Here is a 19,579-nt window from a genome sequence, read left to right on the forward strand (position 1 = left end):
GGTGGGTATTCCAGCCAGGGGAACAGCATGTGCAGAAGTCCAGAAGCGAGAGAACAGGTACCCAGCAGTTCCACTCCCAGGTACACGTCTACTCCTCTCTTATCGACTCTCTCGTTACCTGACATTTCACATTTACTACACCTCGGGAAAAACCCTCAAGCTGCACCTCCGATGGTCCAGGCCCCACACTGGGCTGTGGCCAGGCCTGGGACACCCTGCATGGGACACTCCAAATGATATACCAGAGGCCCCAGCAATGACCGGGCCACATGGGGGCAGTAGCTGACCAACCACAGGATGCCTTTTCTCACTCTTCCGTGACATCATAGTATGGCCGTGGAGGCCACAAGGTTGGAGGTGGGCAGGATGAGGACGAGCGAGGGCATGAAGCTGCCGGGGAAGGTGGCGGGAGTAGGAGAAACAAGAGACAGGAAAGGGGGCTGGCTGCGTGGGGCTGTGGGGTCAGGGTGGATGAAGGATGAGCAAGGTGCCCACTCAGAGAGGGCAGCAGAGGGAGGCAATAGGCAGTGGGTGGCAGGCTATGTGTGTGTGTGTGTATGGGGGGAGGAGGTGTGGTGGAGAAGAGGGACCTGCGGCACCAAAAATACTTTGAGACACACCCAACAGGTGGTGAATGACTGGGGATGGGCTGCCAAAGATGGGGCATGGCCCTGACTCTTACACGATGACAATTTTGCACAACGACCTGGTCTTTGGAACTTAACCATGTGATAAGCAAGGAGTGGGCATACACTCAAGAGAACTCAAAACATGTGTCTACGCAGAAACCTGCACATGCATGTTCATGGCAGCATTACTCATAAAAGTCAAGAAGTGGACACAACCTAAATGCTCATGAATAATGAATGAATGGATGAAGTGTGGTATAGCCACAACATGATAGTATTCAGCAGTAAAAGGAATGAAGTTCTGATAAATGCTACAATGTGGATGAACCTTGAAAATATCATGCTGAGTGTAAGATGTCAGTCACAAAAGGTCACATGTTATATGGTTGCATTTACACAGGTTGCCCAGATAGGTAAATCCATAGAGACAGACCGTAGATTGGTGGCTGCCTAGAGCTGGGAGATTTGGGGGAAATGAGAAGTGGCAGCTAAAAGGTATGAGGTGTGTTTTGGGGGTAGTAAAATTTTCTTAGGAGCTGTGGTAGCACAGTGCCTAAGGCATTTGACTACTAACCAGAAGGCTGGCAGTTCAAACCCACCAACAACTCCTCGGAAGAAAGGTTGGGCAATCTACTTCCATAGTGATACCACCTCGGAAACCCAAGGAGGGGTCGTTATGAGTCAGGTCTGACTTGATGGCACATAACAACAACAACAACAACAAAAATGTTCTTAAATTAATTGTAGTGGCAGTTGCACAACTTTGTGAAAATATTAAAAACTATTTAATTATATACTTTAAATGAGTGATTAGATGACATGTGAATTTTATGTCAATAAAGCTGTTATGTAAAATACACACACACACACACACACAGAGAACACAGAGTGTGTGCAAGGATCCAGGAGCAGCTGGGGAGCATGGGTGGGGAGAGAAGGGCTGGCCATGCAGGGCCCCTTGGGCAGGAATTTTAAGGGGTAGAGCAATGAAAGGATGGTAAACAGACAGAAGACTTGCTCCAAGCTGCCCTTTCAGATTCCTTTGCCACTGTGTGGTACCTGGATTGGAGGACATGAGAGTGGGACCAGGAGACCAGTATGGGGCTACTGGCTTCACTGGGCATAGAGAGGGGTATGGTGGTGGTTGGAATAGGAGGAGGCCATGGGGTGGAGAGCGGGAACCAGAAGTGCTTAGTGGCTGACAGGACAAGGGATCCACTGACCAACTGATGGTGGATGGGGAGAGCAGAAAGAGGGCAGGACAAGGGCAAAGGTCTGGATGGGGCTGGTGACCAATAGTGGAATCTAGACAGAGCTGTCACTAGGGGAAGAGCAACTTCTGGGGCAAGCTGGTGTCAGGCCCCTAGCACCTGCCCTGTGCGACGCAGGGCCAATGTCTTGTGTCTCCTGAGAGCCAACTGAAGGCCCAGGGAGCCCACAGGAGTAGTTTCAGATGAATGTTTGGATTTCAAGGGCCAATAACATTAAAAGACAAAGTGGTGGTGAGACCCACCCTGTGCTGCCAGTCTTTTATTCTGCCAAGAACATTCAACAAGCAACAACTTTCTATATTTTTCCTGTCCTTCCATTAAATAAAGGGATATTTTACAGTAAAAAGAGAAGGAGGGCATGGCATACTCACCCACAGGCATTCTGTCTTTCAGCCATGTAACAGTGGGTGCAGGGACCCCAGTCACATCACAGGTCAGGACGAGGGGGTTCCCAGCCACTTGGCTCACTGTCTCCATCTTGGGGTTCTCAAATGTTGGGGGTACTGCAGGAAAGAAGTCCAATCCCCAGAATCGTGACAACCTTCCCCTATTGTGCTTCCTTTAAGACAGATCAGTATGCCTAAGGAACCCTTTCTTGTAGCCAGGAGTTCGATTTTTATGCTTCACTGTTGATGAAGACATGGCTTGTTTTATTCACAAATGCATATAGGACCGGTAGCTGGCTGTTTACAAAGCAGAGCCCAGGAGGAGTCCACTTAGACCAAGGATGGTCAAGGCACAGCTAATGCACCAGCAGTCCTTATCCTATTCCAGGACAGACATCACTAATCAATCCCAACACTCTCTCCTACTTAGATGAGATGTAACCATGCACACCTCAGATAGCCACTATCAGTGGAACAGAGTTGGCTGGGCTCAAGATGAAAAGTCTATATCTTAGAGACAAGATATTCCCCATTTCCCACCATTTTTCAAAGTAGCTATCAGGAGAAGGGGTTGTGGTCTTTGCTAGTAAGCAGCAAGCATGATACAGTCATTTCTAACAATGTCATTCAATCTGGCTCAGGGCCAGATTCATCCACTGCTCATCTAGTAAAGAGGCTGCTGGTTTTCCTATGTGTGACAGACAGCTGGTGTCCCCCAACCTGCTCTTCTCATCTTCCACAGCAGAGTTTTAGTTGAGCAGATGGTTGCTCAAGTTGATACTACATTTCTCAGTCTCCTTTGCAGCCAATGGAATGTGAGCAGAACTGACGATACATTTCTGTATCACTTGCTTAAGATAAAAATGCTTGCCCTTCATTGATGTTCTTTTCTGCTTCCTACAGGCTGGGATAGAATGTGACATGTCCCAGTTTCAGCCACATGGACAAGGATAACACCCTAGTGGACAAGGAATCAACAAGATTGAAGGAACCTGGGCCCCTACATCACTACATGGAGCTGAGATACCTGATCAGTCTAGACACACATCTCTGGGCTTTTAGAGGAGAAGTAAATTTCTCTCTCATTTAATCCACTGTATTTTGTGTGTCTAACTCTTTGTTACACACAGGTCTATACTCTAACTGACACAACATCTGACCCCAAGAGAATCTGCCTAGATCTCTATCTCTTGTTTCCCTAGACAGCTCAAAGAGGCTCCCTCTCCCCCAACTTCAAGCCACATATCCAATCAAATGCCATCCACATTCCATCCTTGGACTGATGGGATGGTCTCCTTAAGCTTCAGGAGTGGAATTGACATGGACCCAGACCTCCTGAGTTTCTGTTCTCTGAGGGCTTCTTTGTCCAGTGCCCAGTTGCCACTCCAGGCCCTGTGGCCAGTACTTTATAGAGACAGAGTCATGGTGGTCCCATCAGATCAAGTGCTTCCTACATACCCAGCAGGCATAGGCTACTTTTAGCTCCCCCTTCACTGAAGAGAAACCTGAGGCTCAGAGGGGCAAAGTGATACCACTAAGTCCCAAAAAGCAAGTTGGTGGAATAGTCCTTTCAATCCTAGAGCTCACACCATTAACCACTGTCACCCCTCCTTACAACTACTGCCTTCCTCATCCTTGGTAGTCCCTGTGTAACTCGGGGTCCCATGGCAATGCTAGCAAGGCTGGCCCCTCATGCTAAACGTCCAGCTTACCCTGGATGGTGAGGATGAAGGTCCGCATGGCCTCCCCAGCCACATTGCTGACTTTACAGCTGTATAAACCTTTATCTGACACCTGGGACAGAGAGAGTGCATGGTGAGGATGTGCATGGGGGGACCCAGTGGGTTGCAAAGGGCTCCTCCCAAAACATCCAGGCCCCAGAAACTTCAAGAGTAGGAACTCCCTAAATAGGCTGGTTCTGCCTAAGAAGCCAAAGGGAAATGGGACCTTCTGGTCTTTTCTAAGAGGCTTGAGGAATAGGGGGAAGTGCTGGAGGTAGGCAGGTGCCTCTGCACACAGACTGCAGATTTCTGGTCTCCCCTGGGCCTGTACATCAGTCAAACCCAGGAAAAAGTCCCCTCACTGGAGGCATGGAGCTGGGCCAGGAAAGGGGGGCCCAGAATGGATTTCTAGAAGGCCAGCAGATATTCATCCAACAAACATTTCAGTGCATCTAATTCACACAGGGAAGGAAGACAGAACAGATTCCCAGAAATTCCCAGACTGTCATAACCATAGGGAACTGAGACAGGGAACTGCTCAAGGTCACTCCGTGGGTCAGTGTAGAGCAGGCCTAGAACCCGTGTCTGTGGAGCCCTGTGCCCTCCTCATGTCTCTCCCTAGGTTTGGGATCTTATAGGCTGAGAAGGTAGCAGCCCCCACACCCTGCCACACACCTGCCCCTGCCCCCCAGGCTCATCAGAGCTGGGAAATGACAGTTCTGCAGCCACCCACAGCCACCCATGCCTCCCAGGCTGCTCACCTGGGTGTCCAGGATCTCCAGCCTCTGCCCACCCAGCAGAGCCTGGGTCCGTTGTGCTGGGACCATGGGCTGCCCATCTTTGTACCAGGTGACAGCAGGCTTGGGGAGTGAGTCTGTCTCACAGTTCAGGACAGCTTTGTCCCCAGCCCGGACCAGGATTGTGTCCTGGGGGCCGCTGGGAGCCTGCCTAAAGGTGGGAGGAACTGAGAGCAGGAGATGAAGCAGAGTGAGGTGCTGCTCCGAGGTCTCCCTGGCTGCAGTCACAGGACAATAGTCTATGGAGGCCCACAAGGGTCAGACAGAGGACCTGACCCCAGGGGGTTAGAGCAGACAGAGGGGAATCAGAGTAAGTGAACCCAGGCCAGTCACGCATGGACATGCTGGGTGACCTGGGAAAGGCCCCCGACTTCTCTGTGCCTCAGCCTCCTGCATGGGGAGAGATACTCTGATGGTTCTCTGGGCTCTTTTATCTGGATTAGAGCCCTCCACAGGGGTCTAGAGGTCTCCACAGGTCCAGAGCCTCCTGTCCCTCCAGCAAATCAATTCCTCCCATTGTACAGTAATTACCAATGTAGAAGCCCCCACCCTCAGCTTCAGCTGGGAGCCCACAGCACCTGGAATGGTGCCGGGAGCATAGTAGGTGAACATGCCAAACAAATGAACAAGTCCCAAGGCTAGAAAGCACTTTCCAAGAGAGTCTTGGCTCATGACACCTTGGACCAGTTTTTCCTAAAAGGATTTCAAAGACAATGAGCCCTGCCAAAGGCTCCATGCCCAGAGATTGGTGACCAAACAAGGCTTGGGAAAGGCTCCTTCCTAGGCCAAGCTCTTGGGGGTTCATCACACTGCTCCTCCTCAACTTCACTGTCATCAGAGCTTACTGTTCACCAGGCCCTGGGCTAAGAGCTGTATATACTATCATTTAATCCTTATACCAGGAGCCACCTTACGAGAAACCTGAGGCTCAGAGAGGGTCTTGTCCTATGCCAGGGAAGACATCCCTAATCAATCCCAACTCCCTTTCCTGTTTAGCTAAGATATAGGCATGCACCTGTTGTTGTTGTTATGTGCTGTCCAGTTGAACCCGACTCATAGCAACCCCTCCTTGGGTTTCCGAGGCAGTATCACTATGGAAGTAGATTGCCCAACCTTCCTTCTGAGGAGTGGCTGGTGGGTTTGAACCACCAGCCTTCTGGTTAGCAGTCAAGTGCCTTAGGCACTATGCTACCAGAGCTCTTGGCATGCACCTAGGCAGCTACTATTAGTAGACCAGAGTTGGCTGAGCTCAACCAAATGCCCCAAGGTCACAGAGCAAGGACACGCACAGCTGAGTTTCAAACCCAAGTCTATCCAACTCGAGTCCATGATCTTAACCACCGTGCAAAACAGTGTCACCTGGGCATCATCCCTGGGAGAGGGTGTGGGGCATCTCAGCCTCACCCAGTGCTGGTTGCCCCTCTCCTGGCTATGCTACCCAAGTGGTTGGCTCAGGGTTCAGGGCTGATTGAAGGAGTAGGGGACAGTGCATGTAGGGGGACAGACAGGAAACATACCCAGCACACTAAGCTGCACCAGCTTCTGGTCTTGGCCAGCAGCATTGAGGGCTTCACACATGTACGTCCCAGAGTCTGATGGCTGTGCTCGTGCCAGCTGCAGTGTGTGGGTGCCTGTGACAGGGAGAACAGCCCTTCATACCAGCAAACCGGCCACAGCCCCAGGCCCACTCCCCTAATCCTAAATCCTTCCCAGATTTATAGTCTGGTCCCAGGTTTGGCAAAGCGATGCTGGGTCTCTATATAGCCTCCAAGCTGGGTGGAAGCCTTGGTTTACCCACCAGGCAGGAGGAAGACCTCTTCACCCAGGGAGAGGGCCTGGCCGTCCTTGTACCATGTGACCTCAGGGCTCGGGTGAGCGTGGACATCACAGGGCAGGGAGATGCTGCCATTGAGGATGGCAGTGACCTTTTCTGAGGTCAGGCCTGTGATTCTTGGTGGGACTGTTCCCACGGGCATTAGGAGAAAGAAAGATACGTGAGAATGCACACCAGCAGTGGGGCACAGAGCCCCTGATACATCCCCTTGGCACGTTTTCAAACAACTCCATGCAGAAGCGTCTACAGATTATAACTATTTTACATATGAGAAGACTGAGGCTTATAGACCAGGGAGGGGGACTTACTTTCCCAAGCCCACACAGCTGGTCAGTGGCAGAGCCAAAATACGAATTTAAGTGTGAGTCCAAGACCTTGAGTGTTCAACATTATCACTGCCCCTCCTACAGCTGCCATCACACCCAGAGGCAGTGTGTGACATGAGAGTGCAGAGGTTAAGGTCACAGACTCTGTGGGTGGTGTAACTCCCCACCTGTGTGACCACTCTGAGTCTGTTTTCACAGCTGGAAAACTGGGCTAATCTCATAGCTCTGCTGGAAGGAATGGCCACAGGGAATGTGCCCAGCACCATGTCAGGTATACAGCAAGTGCTTAATAAGTGCTGTAAGGCCTCAAGAAAGCTGTTTCCTGGTGGCCTCCAAAGCTGTTAAAATCATCTAGGGTTGCCCCAGCAATGGTCAAGGCTGCCCAAGTGCTCTCTGAACCCGGATGTGGCTGGTGCCAGGCTGGGTTCTGAGCCCAGGTTATCAGAAGCATCAAGATGGTGCCCCTGAGCTGGATAAGATGCCATGTCTATACTCCTCTGCCCCAGCCTGGCATGGCTGACACCCAGTGCTGGTCAGTGGCAGAGCCAAAGCCCCACCTCAGCTGGGGACCTGCTTAGCCCAGCTCACCTTGGACCCTGAGGGTAAAGAGCTTCTCTGTGGAGCCTGCCTGATTCTCAGCCACACACATGTAGCTGGCAGCATCAGCTACCTCTGCGGTGGAAACCTGTGCGATACAAGGAGATGGTGCCTGGGAGCTGCCATAGGCCAGACGACTCTGGGCAAAGCCAGAGACTCCTCTGGGCTCCTGAAACCTTCCATCCCCCAGGAACTACTGTGAGGACACTCTCCTACCCACAGCAGACATAATGGGCAGCAAGCAGCTTATGGAGCCCCGGACCAGAACTTAGGAGCACCACTGATGGGTATGGCAGGGTCCAATCCATCTGGTGCATTGTTTGACATCTGCTGCTGGGGAGGGTGATGAGGTTGGTGTTGGGTGCATCTCTGTAGCACATCAGATGTTAACTAGTCCCCCCCAGTCTCATGGAGGGCAGCTCTGTGCTATGCTCGGCTCTAGGGACTACATGCAGTTCTGTGTTCTAGATACTGGGTGGCTGAGAGTGCCAGGTACAGCCTGAGGCCCCAAGGCTGGACACAGCCTTGTAAGTGTCAAACGGCCTTGCTGCAGAAGGTTGCTCTGTGCCACACTGTGCACTTGGGGTAACATGCATATGTGTCCTTTCTAGGTGCCGCCTGGACATCTAGGTGCCACGTGAATGCCTGGACGTCCAGGTGCCGTGTGGAGGCCTGGATGTCTAGGTGCTGTGTGGGGGCCTGTCTTGCACAGCAAGGCTCCTTGTATATCGTTACATGATTATTTGTTGGGCTGAATTAAATCCCAGGTACATTTCAGGCAAAAAGCCTCAAGTGGCATAGAAAATGGCAGCTCCTTGGTTCCCACAAAGAGTCCTGAGATTGCAACAGCTACTGCTTCTAGCACCCACCCAGGGGGCTGCCCTGACCTGCAAGACTTGCCCATCTTCCAGGACCTGCAGCCTCGGGCTTGGGGAGAAAGGCAGCCCGTTCTGGAGCCATGAGATGGTGGGCATGGGGTTGCCCAGGGCCGGGCACTGTAGACTGACAGTGCTGCTGGCGTTGACAGTCACCTCCTCCACCAGCTCCTCTGTGTCGCCCAGAATCACAGGTGGGGCTGGGGGTGGGGGAGAGGAGGATGTGAGCTGGTGGCCTGAAGAACCCTTCCCTGGGGAGAAGGGGGGTATAGAAGCCAGAACAGCAGTAGCACTTGGTACCAGGCTCTGGCTGAGGCTCCTCATGCCTCGTGCACCAAACCCTCCAGCCCCTGATGCAGCTAGGGCATCTGAGGCCCAGAAAGGGCTAGTGATTTCCCCAAGGCCACCCAGCTAGGAAGCAGCTAGCTTCAAAGTTGAACCTAGTTCTATCTGGTTTTAGAGCTCAAGCTCATCATCCCTGGCTTACCAACCTCTGAGTATAGCAAGACTAAAAATGCACTCTACCTCAACTCCCTTCCAGGTGGAGCCCCTGGGGACCTACAGTCCTGAGACCCTGCCCACCTACCCCTACCAGGGGACTCCTCCAGCAGCCCTGCCACCAGGCCCAGCACTCACTCAGCACCAGCAACTGGTAGTGCAGCCAGTCCTCTCCCACCTCATTGGAGGCCTTGCAGGAGTACCTTCCGGCATCCTCCGCATGCACCAGGGGGATCTGCAGCACTCGCCCCCCTGCAGGGACACAGGACAAAGGCCTGAGCTCAGGGCCAAGAGACTCCCCTGAGACCAAGGAAACCCACTCTATCTTTTGGAGGGGACTTGGGACATGTCAAGGAGCTGTGGTGGTGTAGTGGGTAAGACATCTGGCTGTTAACTAGAAGGTCAGTGGCTCAAACCCACCAGCTGCTTTATGGGAGGAAGATGAGGCAATCTACTTCCGTAAAGATTTACAGCCTTGGAAATCCATGGGGGTCATTATGAGTAGGAACCAACTTGACAGCAGTGGGTTTGGTTTTTTTTTTTTTTTTTAAATTGTGATTTGGGTGAAGATTTACAGAGCAAATTCACTTTCCATACAGCAGTTCACATATACTTTGTTTCATGTCATTGACCACAGTTTACCACAATGCAACAGCTGCCCTCCCACTTCCTCCCCATAGTTACCTCTTCCCTGTGTCCATCCCTCCATACTCTCCTGCCCCCTGAGCTGTCTCCCTGTGCATAAGCAGCCCTTCCTTCTCCCATGATTGTTCTCTCCAGGATGTGTGTCTACTTGAGGTAAATGTTTAACTTATATGCCTGTACTTTGTTTGGCTGGAAACCACAGGTGTGGGTTCAATTCCAGACCTGAAGGGCAGCTAGGGGCCATAGTCTCAGTGGTTCCACCAGGCTCTATTGGACCAGCAAACCTAGTCCCCACCTTTTTTTTTTTTTCTTCTGCAAATGATTTTGAGTTTTGTTCCCATTGTTCTCCCTCTCTATCCAGGATCTCCTACATAGATCCCCTTCCACGTGGATGACAGTGGTAACTTGGCACCATCTAGTAGTTGTATAGGTTGCAGATCAGATAGTGTACCAGTCGCTAGGACTAATTTTTTCCATGAATTTTGGTTTTCTTCATTCTTCTTTGCTCTGGATGAGGAGAGACCCATCGCTGCATCTAGATGGCAGCTTGCTAGCTTTTACGATCCCAGTCGCTACTCGCCAAAGTAGGAGGTGGAACAATGTTTTGTATAGTATGCTATGTCAATTGAGCTTGATGTCCCCTGCGATATGGTCCCAAGCCTGCAGGTTCAACTACTCGGTCCCTCTGGGTAGCTGGCTGTGACCAAGCAGTAACCACAACCTTGCCCCTTGTCAGCTCTACTATACACCTGAGAATTCTGATCATTCACATAAACTTATAGGACCATTGTCTGCCAACCCTATATATGTTCTTGGATATACTCCCCATTTCATGTTGTTGTTATTGTTATGTGCCGTTGAGTCGGCCCCGACTCATAGCGACCCCTCCTTGGGTTTCCAAGGCGGTATCACTACGGAAGTAGGATTGCCCAACCTTCCTTCCGAGGAGTGGCTGGTGGGTTTGAACCGCCAGCCATCTGGTTAGCAGGCAAGTGTCTTAGCCACTATGCTACCAGAGCTCCTTCCCCATTTCATAGACATACCTAATCATTTAGCCTGTCCACCCATCTATCCATCCATATACCCGTGTTAGCCTTCACTGACAACGCAGTACTGTATGTGCAAAAGGGTTCATATTTGTTGTCTCTACCTCCCATGTACCTCTCTCTGTCTTTCTCATCCTCACTGCTGCCATATTGGTCAGTCACATTTGGTATACTGCCCTTCTCTTCACCCAAATCAATACTTATCTCTATCTATCTAACAGCATTCCCTCCCCTCCCACCCCTGGTAACCAACAAAGAAAATTTCCTTCAATAGATAAACCTTTCCTTAACTTTTACAATTGCGGACTAATACAATATTTATCCTTTTGTTGGTTTTAGTTTTAAGACATGTCACTGCCTCCCCTCTTCCATCTATGAAAAGCAGACAACAACCTTTGCCCTGCCTGGGTCATGAGTCAAGGTGAGTATCAAACAAAAGCACAATAATGGCTTGGCTGTATGCCAGGCCCTGGCTGAGCACTTTCTGGGCTTATCCCACAGTGACTGTGGGGTGTGTTGTCATTACTCCTATCTTATAGATGGAAAAACTGAGGTTTCCCCAGAGTACCCAGCAAGAGGGTGGCAGAATATATTCAGGTAAGCTGCCATGCTATGCCCAGCTCCTTGATGAGGCCAGGAGGGCTGGGCCAGTGGCCAGGTAATGCTATAGGTAAGAGGCCCTCAGGGAGCAAAGAAGGCAGCAGCTGGGTTTCGAGGAGTTGGGAGTGGAATGGGAAGCATCACCCAGAGACCTCTGTGATTGAGGGCTTATATGAGGGCCAGGAAGCTCGGGGAGCAGTCACTGCCACAGCAAGGCATCTACACTGGGCTGGAGCTGGTCTGTATGGGGGCCAGGTTAAGGGTTCCTGTGGCTCAGGGTTCTGAGTCGGGGATTGCTGGCCTAGACTATGGGTGGGCTCATGACCAGAGTTGGAACCAGGGACCACTAAATGCAGAGTGGGAGACAGTGGCTAAGATTGAGAAGACAGTGGCCATGGGGAGGGGTCAGTTGAAGGTTGGGGTTAATCTACGATTGGGGTTAGAATCAGGATCAGTGTGTGGTCATGATCACTATGTGCCAAGGTTAATCTGTAAACCAAAAAAACCAAATCCACTGCCACTGAGTCAGTTCCGACTTGTAGCAACCCCTGCTGGGTTTCTGAGGCAATAAACCTTTATGGAAGTAGATTGCCCTGTCTTCTTTCCATGGAGTGGTTGGTGGGCTTGAACTGCCAACCTCCTGGTTAGCAGTTAAATGTCTTAGGCACTGTACCACCAGAATATTAATCTATGGTTAGGGTTTAAGGTAGGGGTTGGCATGTGACTGAGCTCACTGTGTATCCAGAATTTGGGGTAAGCATTCAGGTCAGAGGTTAGTGGGCAGGATAAGGGATCGGTCCAGGGGTTTTCAACAGGAGCAATCAGTATGCAGTAAGCATTGCCTCCCTCCACGGGGCCTCTGTCTTTTGCAATAGCCAAAGTCCAAACCCTGTTATAACCCTGTTTATCCACAGCCTGGTGCAAATTCATCTCCTACTACCTGCCCCTCCATTGACTCAGACTTGGCAGGACATGGTGCAAATCCTAACAGGAGACCATCCAGTTGCCGCTCATGGGGCAACTAGTAGGCCTCTGTGCCTCGACTCCCTCCCAGTGGAGGTTGGTCAGCCCAAGGGAGATGGAAGGAATAGTTCAGGATGCTAGGCGCTTTTGAGCCCCACTCCCTGTAACTTTGTTGTTGTCGAGATGACACATAGCCATACACCAGTCCAGCAGTCTCCACACGCTGACTGCATTCTTCAGGTTGTGCAATTATTCTCACTCTCCTTTTCTGAGCTTCCCCCCTCCCATTAACATACACTCGCTGCCCTTTAAGAGTCCATCTGATCTAATCTTGACAGTTGTACTTATCACCTTGATCCCATAGTTCTTAAAAAAGAGCATGGCTCTCAAGTCAGACAAATCACGATTCTAAAATAAAAGATTGATTTTAAAAATCGAGCAACCTTAAATAAACAAATTAAAATTCAAAGTGGTTAAAAGCAAAAGGCTGTAGGAGCCAGGCACTCTGACCACAGCGTGGTCCTCCAAGCCCACTGGAAGCTTTGTTTGGCCACGAACTTTTCTGAGGAGCTTAAAAAAAGAACTGACCTTCTGTCTCTCCAGAGAAAGGTCAACTTGTCCATCATTTCAGAATCAGGACATTATAGATCTCGAAGTCCACATGTGTGAGAACCTTTGTTGTAAAACATAGAGGCTGAAGGGGGCCCAGTACTTGTCTTCAGATAGGCAGAGGACTTCTAGCCCCATTTTACAGAGGACAAGTAAAGTCCAGAGAGGTCACAGGCCCTGCCTGAGGTTGCACAGCAAATAGTGCACAGGAGAAGGACTCAAAGCTTTTATAGAAAAGAGACTGAGGGGACCAGCCCTGATGTAGGTACCACCCTGGCCTGACCTACCTTGCAGCACAGACACCCCATCAGTGGTCGAGAGGAGCTGGTCTTCCCTGTACCAGGTGAGCTCCGGGGGTGGGATAGCATTGGTGTCACAGTACAGGTAGGCAGGGTTGTTCTCCACAATCTCCCGGTACTCTGTCACCCCGCCCTGGAGCTCCTCTTCCCGGGACAGGATCTCAAAGGCTGCACTATCATCATCCACCTTCTGGAACATGGGGGGCACTGTGTGGGGGCCAGGGTAGGGAGACAAAGGCATTAAGGATTCCCTTCCCAGGGAATGAAGTGCATATATTCCACTATTGAGCCATTTCCTTAGGCCAAAGCATTTTTTTAAATTCACTCATTCCTTTAGTTTGTGTTTATTGAGCAACTGCTATGTGCTAGGCACTGGGACAAAGTGCCTGCCCTCTAGAGTTCATGTCTAACAGACTCTGAAAGATTCCTTGTAATGTTGGAAATATTCTCAGGGGAGGAAGCCAGACACTAAGTTGTAGCTAGAATTTGCTTGTCAAGGCACAGAAGCACAATATCATCAGCTTCTGGAACAAGAAGAGGCCTTCCAGGTCACCTGATTTGATTGCCTACATTTTCTAAAAGGCCAAATGAAGGTCCAGAGGGGACAGTGACTTCCCAAGGCAAACACAGCTAGTCCATGACAGAGCCAGGGTAACAACACAAAGTCTCTCCCTTTTTCTCCTGGAGGAGGGGCTGGGGGCTGGATGCACCAGGCAGCACTGAGAAGAGGTCTGAGTGGCCAGAACACTCCAGAAGCATCACACAGCAAAACGTGGATCCAGAGCCCACCCTTCTGCCTGCCCTCTTTCCTATCTTTTCTCACTTCTTTCCTCCCTCTGCTTCTGCCCTCCCTTGCCTCTTTTTTTACTTCCTTTTATTTCTTTACTTTAAAAAAAGAAAGAAAATGTCAAACATATGCAGAAGCAGAGGTAGTAACATCACAAGCCCCAGGTACCCACAACCAGCTTCAACCACTGTTGGCTCACAGCCACTCATCTCACTCTCACCCCAGGCCAATCTAAAGGAAATCCCCGTGCCTCCTAATAAAGTGAGGCCCCTGGCAGAGGGGTTAAGAGCACAGCTCAACCAGAGCTGGTTCAAATCCAGGCTCCACCAGCTAAAGCTGTGATTTAGGGGAAAGTAAGCCATCTCTTTGAGCCTTTTTCTCTCAGCTACAAATAGGCTCAGGGTTGTTGAGATGGTTCCATGGGAAATGCTTATAGGAGGCGTGTGAACAGCACAGACACACAAGTGCTTGCTAAGTGAGCACTGCCATTACTCCTGGGAAGGTTCTCCTCTAGAGACATCTGGGGGCAAAGATGCCTCTGCTTCTGTTCAGTAAAGCAGTGCTGCTGTCCGAACACCGTGAGAGTGCTCCTGAGACACAGTCACGTTTGACTGGGGGTCCTTCTGAGCTGATGGTGTGCTGAGCAAAGAGAATGGCTCCAATGTAAACTTGCAGAGACGGTGAGAGTCAGGACAGGAGCCACTGAGCAAGGCTGCCCGGAGGGGCTGGTCAGGTAAAGTGTGCCAAGACTCCCAGGAGCCAGGGTTGGCTCTGATCACCAAGGGCCCTGGCCCATTCCCGTTGGCTGGCCTGCCACAGCCCCTCTGCTCCCCTGGCCCAGGCCTCTGGCCTACTGGCTAGCACACACCCTGAATGAGCACATTGAAGTTCTGGTCATCCTCGCCAGCCACATTGGTGGCCACACACAGGTATCGCCCTGAATCTGAGACCCGCGTGGGCTGGATCTGGAGCAGTCGTCCTTCGCCCAGGACATGCAGTCGCTCATGTGGGGTCACAGGCTGGAGAGAGCAAGGAAGAGGAGAAGCAGGGGACACAGAGATCAGAGAGGAGGGGATGAAAAGCAGCAAGACGAGTGTTGTTAGTTGCTGTCAAGTCGGCCCCTAACTCAGGGACATCTCATACACAAAGGGATCTATCAGAACCTGGTGATCAACAGGGTTCTCACTGGCTGCTTGTCAGAAGTAGGTCCTCAGGCCTTTCCTCCTAATGTGCCTTAATCTGGGAGCTCTGCTGAAGCCTAGTCAGCCTCAGAGTAACACACAGCCACCACTGACAGAAGGGTATGGCTGTACATGATTTGCAATGAATGGGAATCAATTCTGGGTCTCCTGAGTGGAAGGTAAGAGGCTACCACAGAACCACCAGTGCCCCGGAGTGTGTTTATATTTTAATTAAAAAATTTAAATGCAGCAGGAAGTCATGGGAGAACCCTGATAACAGCTTTGTAAAACCAAACCAGTATGCCTGAAAAATTGGAAAGAAAAAAATTAAATGGGTGAATATAGTAGAATTTAATGTTTATGAGACTTCCGTAGTTGAATTTCTTATTACAAAAATAACGGTTGGATGGGGGGCCCAGGTGAACTTTGATGCCAGGTGCTTTAAGGATCCCTTTTCTGGAAGATTCCAAGCAGAACCAAAGGGACCTGGAGGTCAGAGCCTGAGGCCTCCCAGGGGGTTCCCACTCACCTGTCCATCCTTGTACCAGCTGATGGTGGGTGGGGGCACGGCCCGGCACTCACACTCCAGGGTCAAGGTGCTATTGACCTTGGTCTTCACTTCCTTCACGCCAAACTCCCCCGAGGGGTCATCTTTGGAGATGGAAGGGGGGACTGAAAACCACAAGGGAGTCTGAGGATCAGGCCTAGAGGAGGGGATGCTAACACCCTGCATGTACCCTGGTGCTGGGACTGTCCCAGAAATGAGGGGCTGGCTCCAAAGGGTAGAAGAACAGGAACCCTGGGGCTCCTCACTTAGGAGAGACCATTTGTCTGTGATGGTCATGAGACAGGGCAGATCTGAAGTAGGGGAATTCCTGGTTTGACCTCTGGAGGCCATTCTTGGAAATCCTAAGGTCTCAAGCTGTGGACACTCTGGCTGTATCCCACACTGGAGTGGCAGAAGGAAGCCAGGATTAGCGTGGGTCTAGGAGTCCATGTGGCTCAAGTTCTAACTCTCCATTTCCTGCTCTTAGTGTCCTCAGCTGCAAATGGGAAATGACCAAGCCCACCCCAGCTCATGAACCTAAGAGGAAACGAGTACTGAGCACTCTGGGGGGTCCAGTGTGGCCCAGGTGCTGGTGCTCCAGAAGGTGCCGGACTCACTGAGGACTTCCACGTGGTAGTTCTTCAAGGCCTCCCCAAGCTCATTGGTGACCACACAGGTGTACTGGCCTGCATCTTCCTCCTGGGCATTCAGGATCTGCAGTCCATGGGTACCTGCTTGGGGGGCAGTGGCCAAGGTCAGCCCATAGCTGTAGCCTCATTAGGTATGAGGCTCAGGCTCACCAGTCCCCTTCCTTTGACCTAGTCTGATGACATGTGACCTGCCCCTCACTCCTCCCACCGAGGGCATCACCTGGGAGCAGCTGGATGTTCTTTGAAACCTCAAACGGGACGCCATCCTTCATCCAGGTGATGGTGGGGGAGGGGAAGGCCAGTGTCTCACAGATCAGAGAAATGGGGTTGTTGATGATCACTGTCACCTCCTCGTCCTCACTGTCCTCGGTCACCCCCAGGATGGTGGGAACTACTGTGATAGGGGAGGGGTGGAAAAGGTGCTCATGAACAGGGATCCCCCAACCCTGAGAATCCTCAAGTAACCAGGAAAGCCTCAGACCCTGGCATCTAGCCTCGTTGCTATTACTATCCACATGATACAGAATAGGAGACTGAGGGTCAGAGGAGTCCATGCATGGTGCAGCCAGACTTGAACTCAGGCCTGGGTGATCCAGAGCCCAGGCTCTTCACTCATCTGGGTAATTTTTGCTTCATTTTCCCAAATAGCCTGTCCATATCTAGGTTACCAACAATTTTAACCAGAGTTTTCTCAATTCTGTTTATGTTTCTGGTCTATGTGACTCCCCTGAACTAGTGGCTGCTGTTCTGCTCCCTGCAGTGTAAAGTACCTCTGCTTTCATTGGCCCTAAAATATTCTCTTTCAGTCCTTGAAGGGGATGCTGCCTTTCCCCACCAGCATCTTGAGAAACAAATTCGTTTCTCATTTTTATAGAGTCCTTGCTTCTCCTAACAGGATAGTATGTGGTATACTTGGGAGACTAAAGCCTGGGTATGAATCCACCATTAAAGGGCCTGGCATGAGTCACTTCTTTCTAAGGCTCAGAAGCTTCATTGGTGACATGGAGACAGGCATATCTCCCACCTCCAAAGGTTTTTGTGAGCATTAACCAGTCAGACCTCACCATATGCCTGGCCCATGGTAAATGCTCAACATAGCTGCTGTTGTTGTGTTGAACTTGGAGAAAAAACAGAAAAACAGTAGAGTGCTTTGTGGGCCAACATCTGTATGGATCCTATCACCTTGGCTCTCTTCTTGACAGCACCTAGAGTGGCCAGGAGATGCCCCAGCACTTACCCAGGACACTAAGCTGGATGTGCTTGGTCCTCTCCCCTGCTGTGTTGGCTGCAATGCAGGAGTAGTGACCAGCACTGGACAAGTTGGCCTGGAGGACCTGCAGGAGGCCTCCATCTGGGGAGATGTGGTGAGCGTCTCCACTAGTCAGGGGTCGACCATCTTTGAACCATGTGACCTTGGGCTGTGGGTGACCTGTCCACAAAGGAAAGGAAGTAGGTGAAATAATTCAGCAACCTTGATAAGGTCAGCCCAAGGGTTGAAGGCTGCTCTGGAATAGGGCAGGGGACATGGAGTCTCCATCCAGGTCCATAGGCCTGGGCACCAGGGCAGGACACAGAAGCAGCCACCAGGCCTGGTCTGGGTCCCTTTCCTATGTGTTTGGGTTGTCTTTTTCTCACCAAGGTGTATGTATGGCTCAATACAGACAGGCAAGACACAAAGGCATGTTATTCTTTCCTTCTTTTTATCCATCCAACCATCCATCTATTCTTCAATCCACAAACATTAATGGAGCCTATTCTGCCAGGAGGGAACTCTGGTGACACAGTGGTTAAGGCATTCAGCTGGTTCAAACCCACCAGCTGCTCCACAGGAGAAAGATGAGGCAGTCTGCTTCAGTAAAGATTTATAGCCTTGGAGACTGGGATCTTAAAAGCTTGCAAGCAGATAGATTTCTGGTAAGATGGTGGAATAGGCAGACAAGCTACACAGACCCTCTTCAACAGAGAAAAGAGAAACCAATTGACAGAGATATAGAAGATAATTCTAGAGCCCAGAGCTTTGAAAAGTGGAGGATTAGGTACCAACTAGTGGAAAAACCTGAATGAAAACAATGAGTACGGAGATGGTCAGAGCAGTGGACTGTCTGCTACTCTGACAGGACCAACAACCTGAATGTTTCCAAATGGTGTTGGGACCTGAGAATTATCTAAAGATCAGTCCTAGTCACCAAGGGCTGCAGGGATGACTGCACTGGTGGCCTATGATTGGAAGGAAAACAGCAAGGAGGGAGACAACCTGAGCTGTGGACTTTCTGCTGTCCAGAGAGTGCAGCCATTTTGATTGTTTACAAGCAGCAACCATTTTGGATATTTAAAGTAACTAAGGGCACAGCCATTTTGAATGATTACAAGTGGTGGCCATTTTGGATATTTAAAGCGACCAAGGGCACAGCAATTTTGACTGTTTATACGCGGCAACAATTTTGCATTTTAAAGTGACAGCATTCTCATTCGGATTCCAGGCACCTAAGAAGAGGCTCCATTTGCCAAGGACAGCAGGGACATACAGGAGATTGACAACGGGAAAGGAGACAGGTGGTGAGCGTATAAGTGCTACCAACTAGTGAACAGAGGAGCACAGCACAGTACCCTGCTTATGTAGATAACATACACACAAAACAAAGAAAATGAAAATCATGGGCAAGTCACTCCAACATTAAAAAAAAAAAACCAAAAAAAAACTTCACTGCCATTGAGTCATATCCGACTCATAGCAAGCCCTTTGGGTTTCCGAGGTAATATCACTACGGAAATAGATTGACCAACCTTCCTTCCAGGGAGTGGCTGGTGGGTTTGAACTGTCAGCCTTCTGGTTAGCAGTCAAATGTCTTAAGCACTACACCACCAGAGCTCCCATTCCAACATACAATCACCAATTAAATATAAACACAAAAATATCACAATGCCTTAGAAACAACAGAGTATCACAGTCCACACAAAGAAGCAAGATAAAGCAGGAGAAACAAGGGACCAGGATTCAGACCCAAAACAATCCCTGAGGAAGACGCAGCATTGGAACTCCATGATAAGGACTTCAAAAGAATTATATTTAGGTACCTTCAACAAATTGAGAGACAGATCAAGGGAAACAATGACAAAATTGAGGATAACATAGAGAAAACCCTGGAACAATTTCAAAAGACAATACAAGAACAAAATGACAAAATAAATGAAAAATTAGAAATGATACAAAATCTACAGACAGAAATCCAGAAGATTAATACTAAATTTTCAGAAATAGATAACACATTGAATGGGCAAAAGAGTGGAATTGAATTAATGGAAGACAGAATTTGTGAG

At 50.1% G+C, this 19,579-nt stretch overlaps 1 protein-coding gene across 1 annotated transcript in view; it reads right to left on the bottom strand.

Annotated features, from left to right (window-relative positions):
* The window catches only part of HMCN2 (hemicentin 2), a 211,885-nt gene that overhangs the window by 41,748 nt on the left and 150,558 nt on the right, over window positions 1-19,579 (bottom strand). The window contains exons 49-62 of the mRNA XM_007944228.2: window positions 17,499-17,690; window positions 16,482-16,655; window positions 16,229-16,342; window positions 15,594-15,736; window positions 14,752-14,902; window positions 13,085-13,303; window positions 9,073-9,186; window positions 8,449-8,636; window positions 7,553-7,649; window positions 6,603-6,764; window positions 6,322-6,435; window positions 4,769-4,971; window positions 3,999-4,080; window positions 2,272-2,403 (exon numbers count right to left, since the gene is read on the bottom strand). Coding sequence (XP_007942419.2) covers window positions 2,272-2,403; window positions 3,999-4,080; window positions 4,769-4,971; window positions 6,322-6,435; window positions 6,603-6,764; window positions 7,553-7,649; window positions 8,449-8,636; window positions 9,073-9,186; window positions 13,085-13,303; window positions 14,752-14,902; window positions 15,594-15,736; window positions 16,229-16,342; window positions 16,482-16,655; window positions 17,499-17,690 — 2,085 coding nt within the window. The remainder of the gene's footprint in view (window positions 1-2,271; window positions 2,404-3,998; window positions 4,081-4,768; window positions 4,972-6,321; window positions 6,436-6,602; window positions 6,765-7,552; window positions 7,650-8,448; window positions 8,637-9,072; window positions 9,187-13,084; window positions 13,304-14,751; window positions 14,903-15,593; window positions 15,737-16,228; window positions 16,343-16,481; window positions 16,656-17,498; window positions 17,691-19,579) is intronic.

This window comes from Orycteropus afer, unplaced genomic scaffold, assembly GCF_000298275.1.
Source record: "Orycteropus afer afer isolate SDZICR_OR568_19922 unplaced genomic scaffold, OryAfe1.0 scaffold00123, whole genome shotgun sequence".
Lineage (NCBI taxonomy): Eukaryota > Metazoa > Chordata > Mammalia > Tubulidentata > Orycteropodidae > Orycteropus > Orycteropus afer.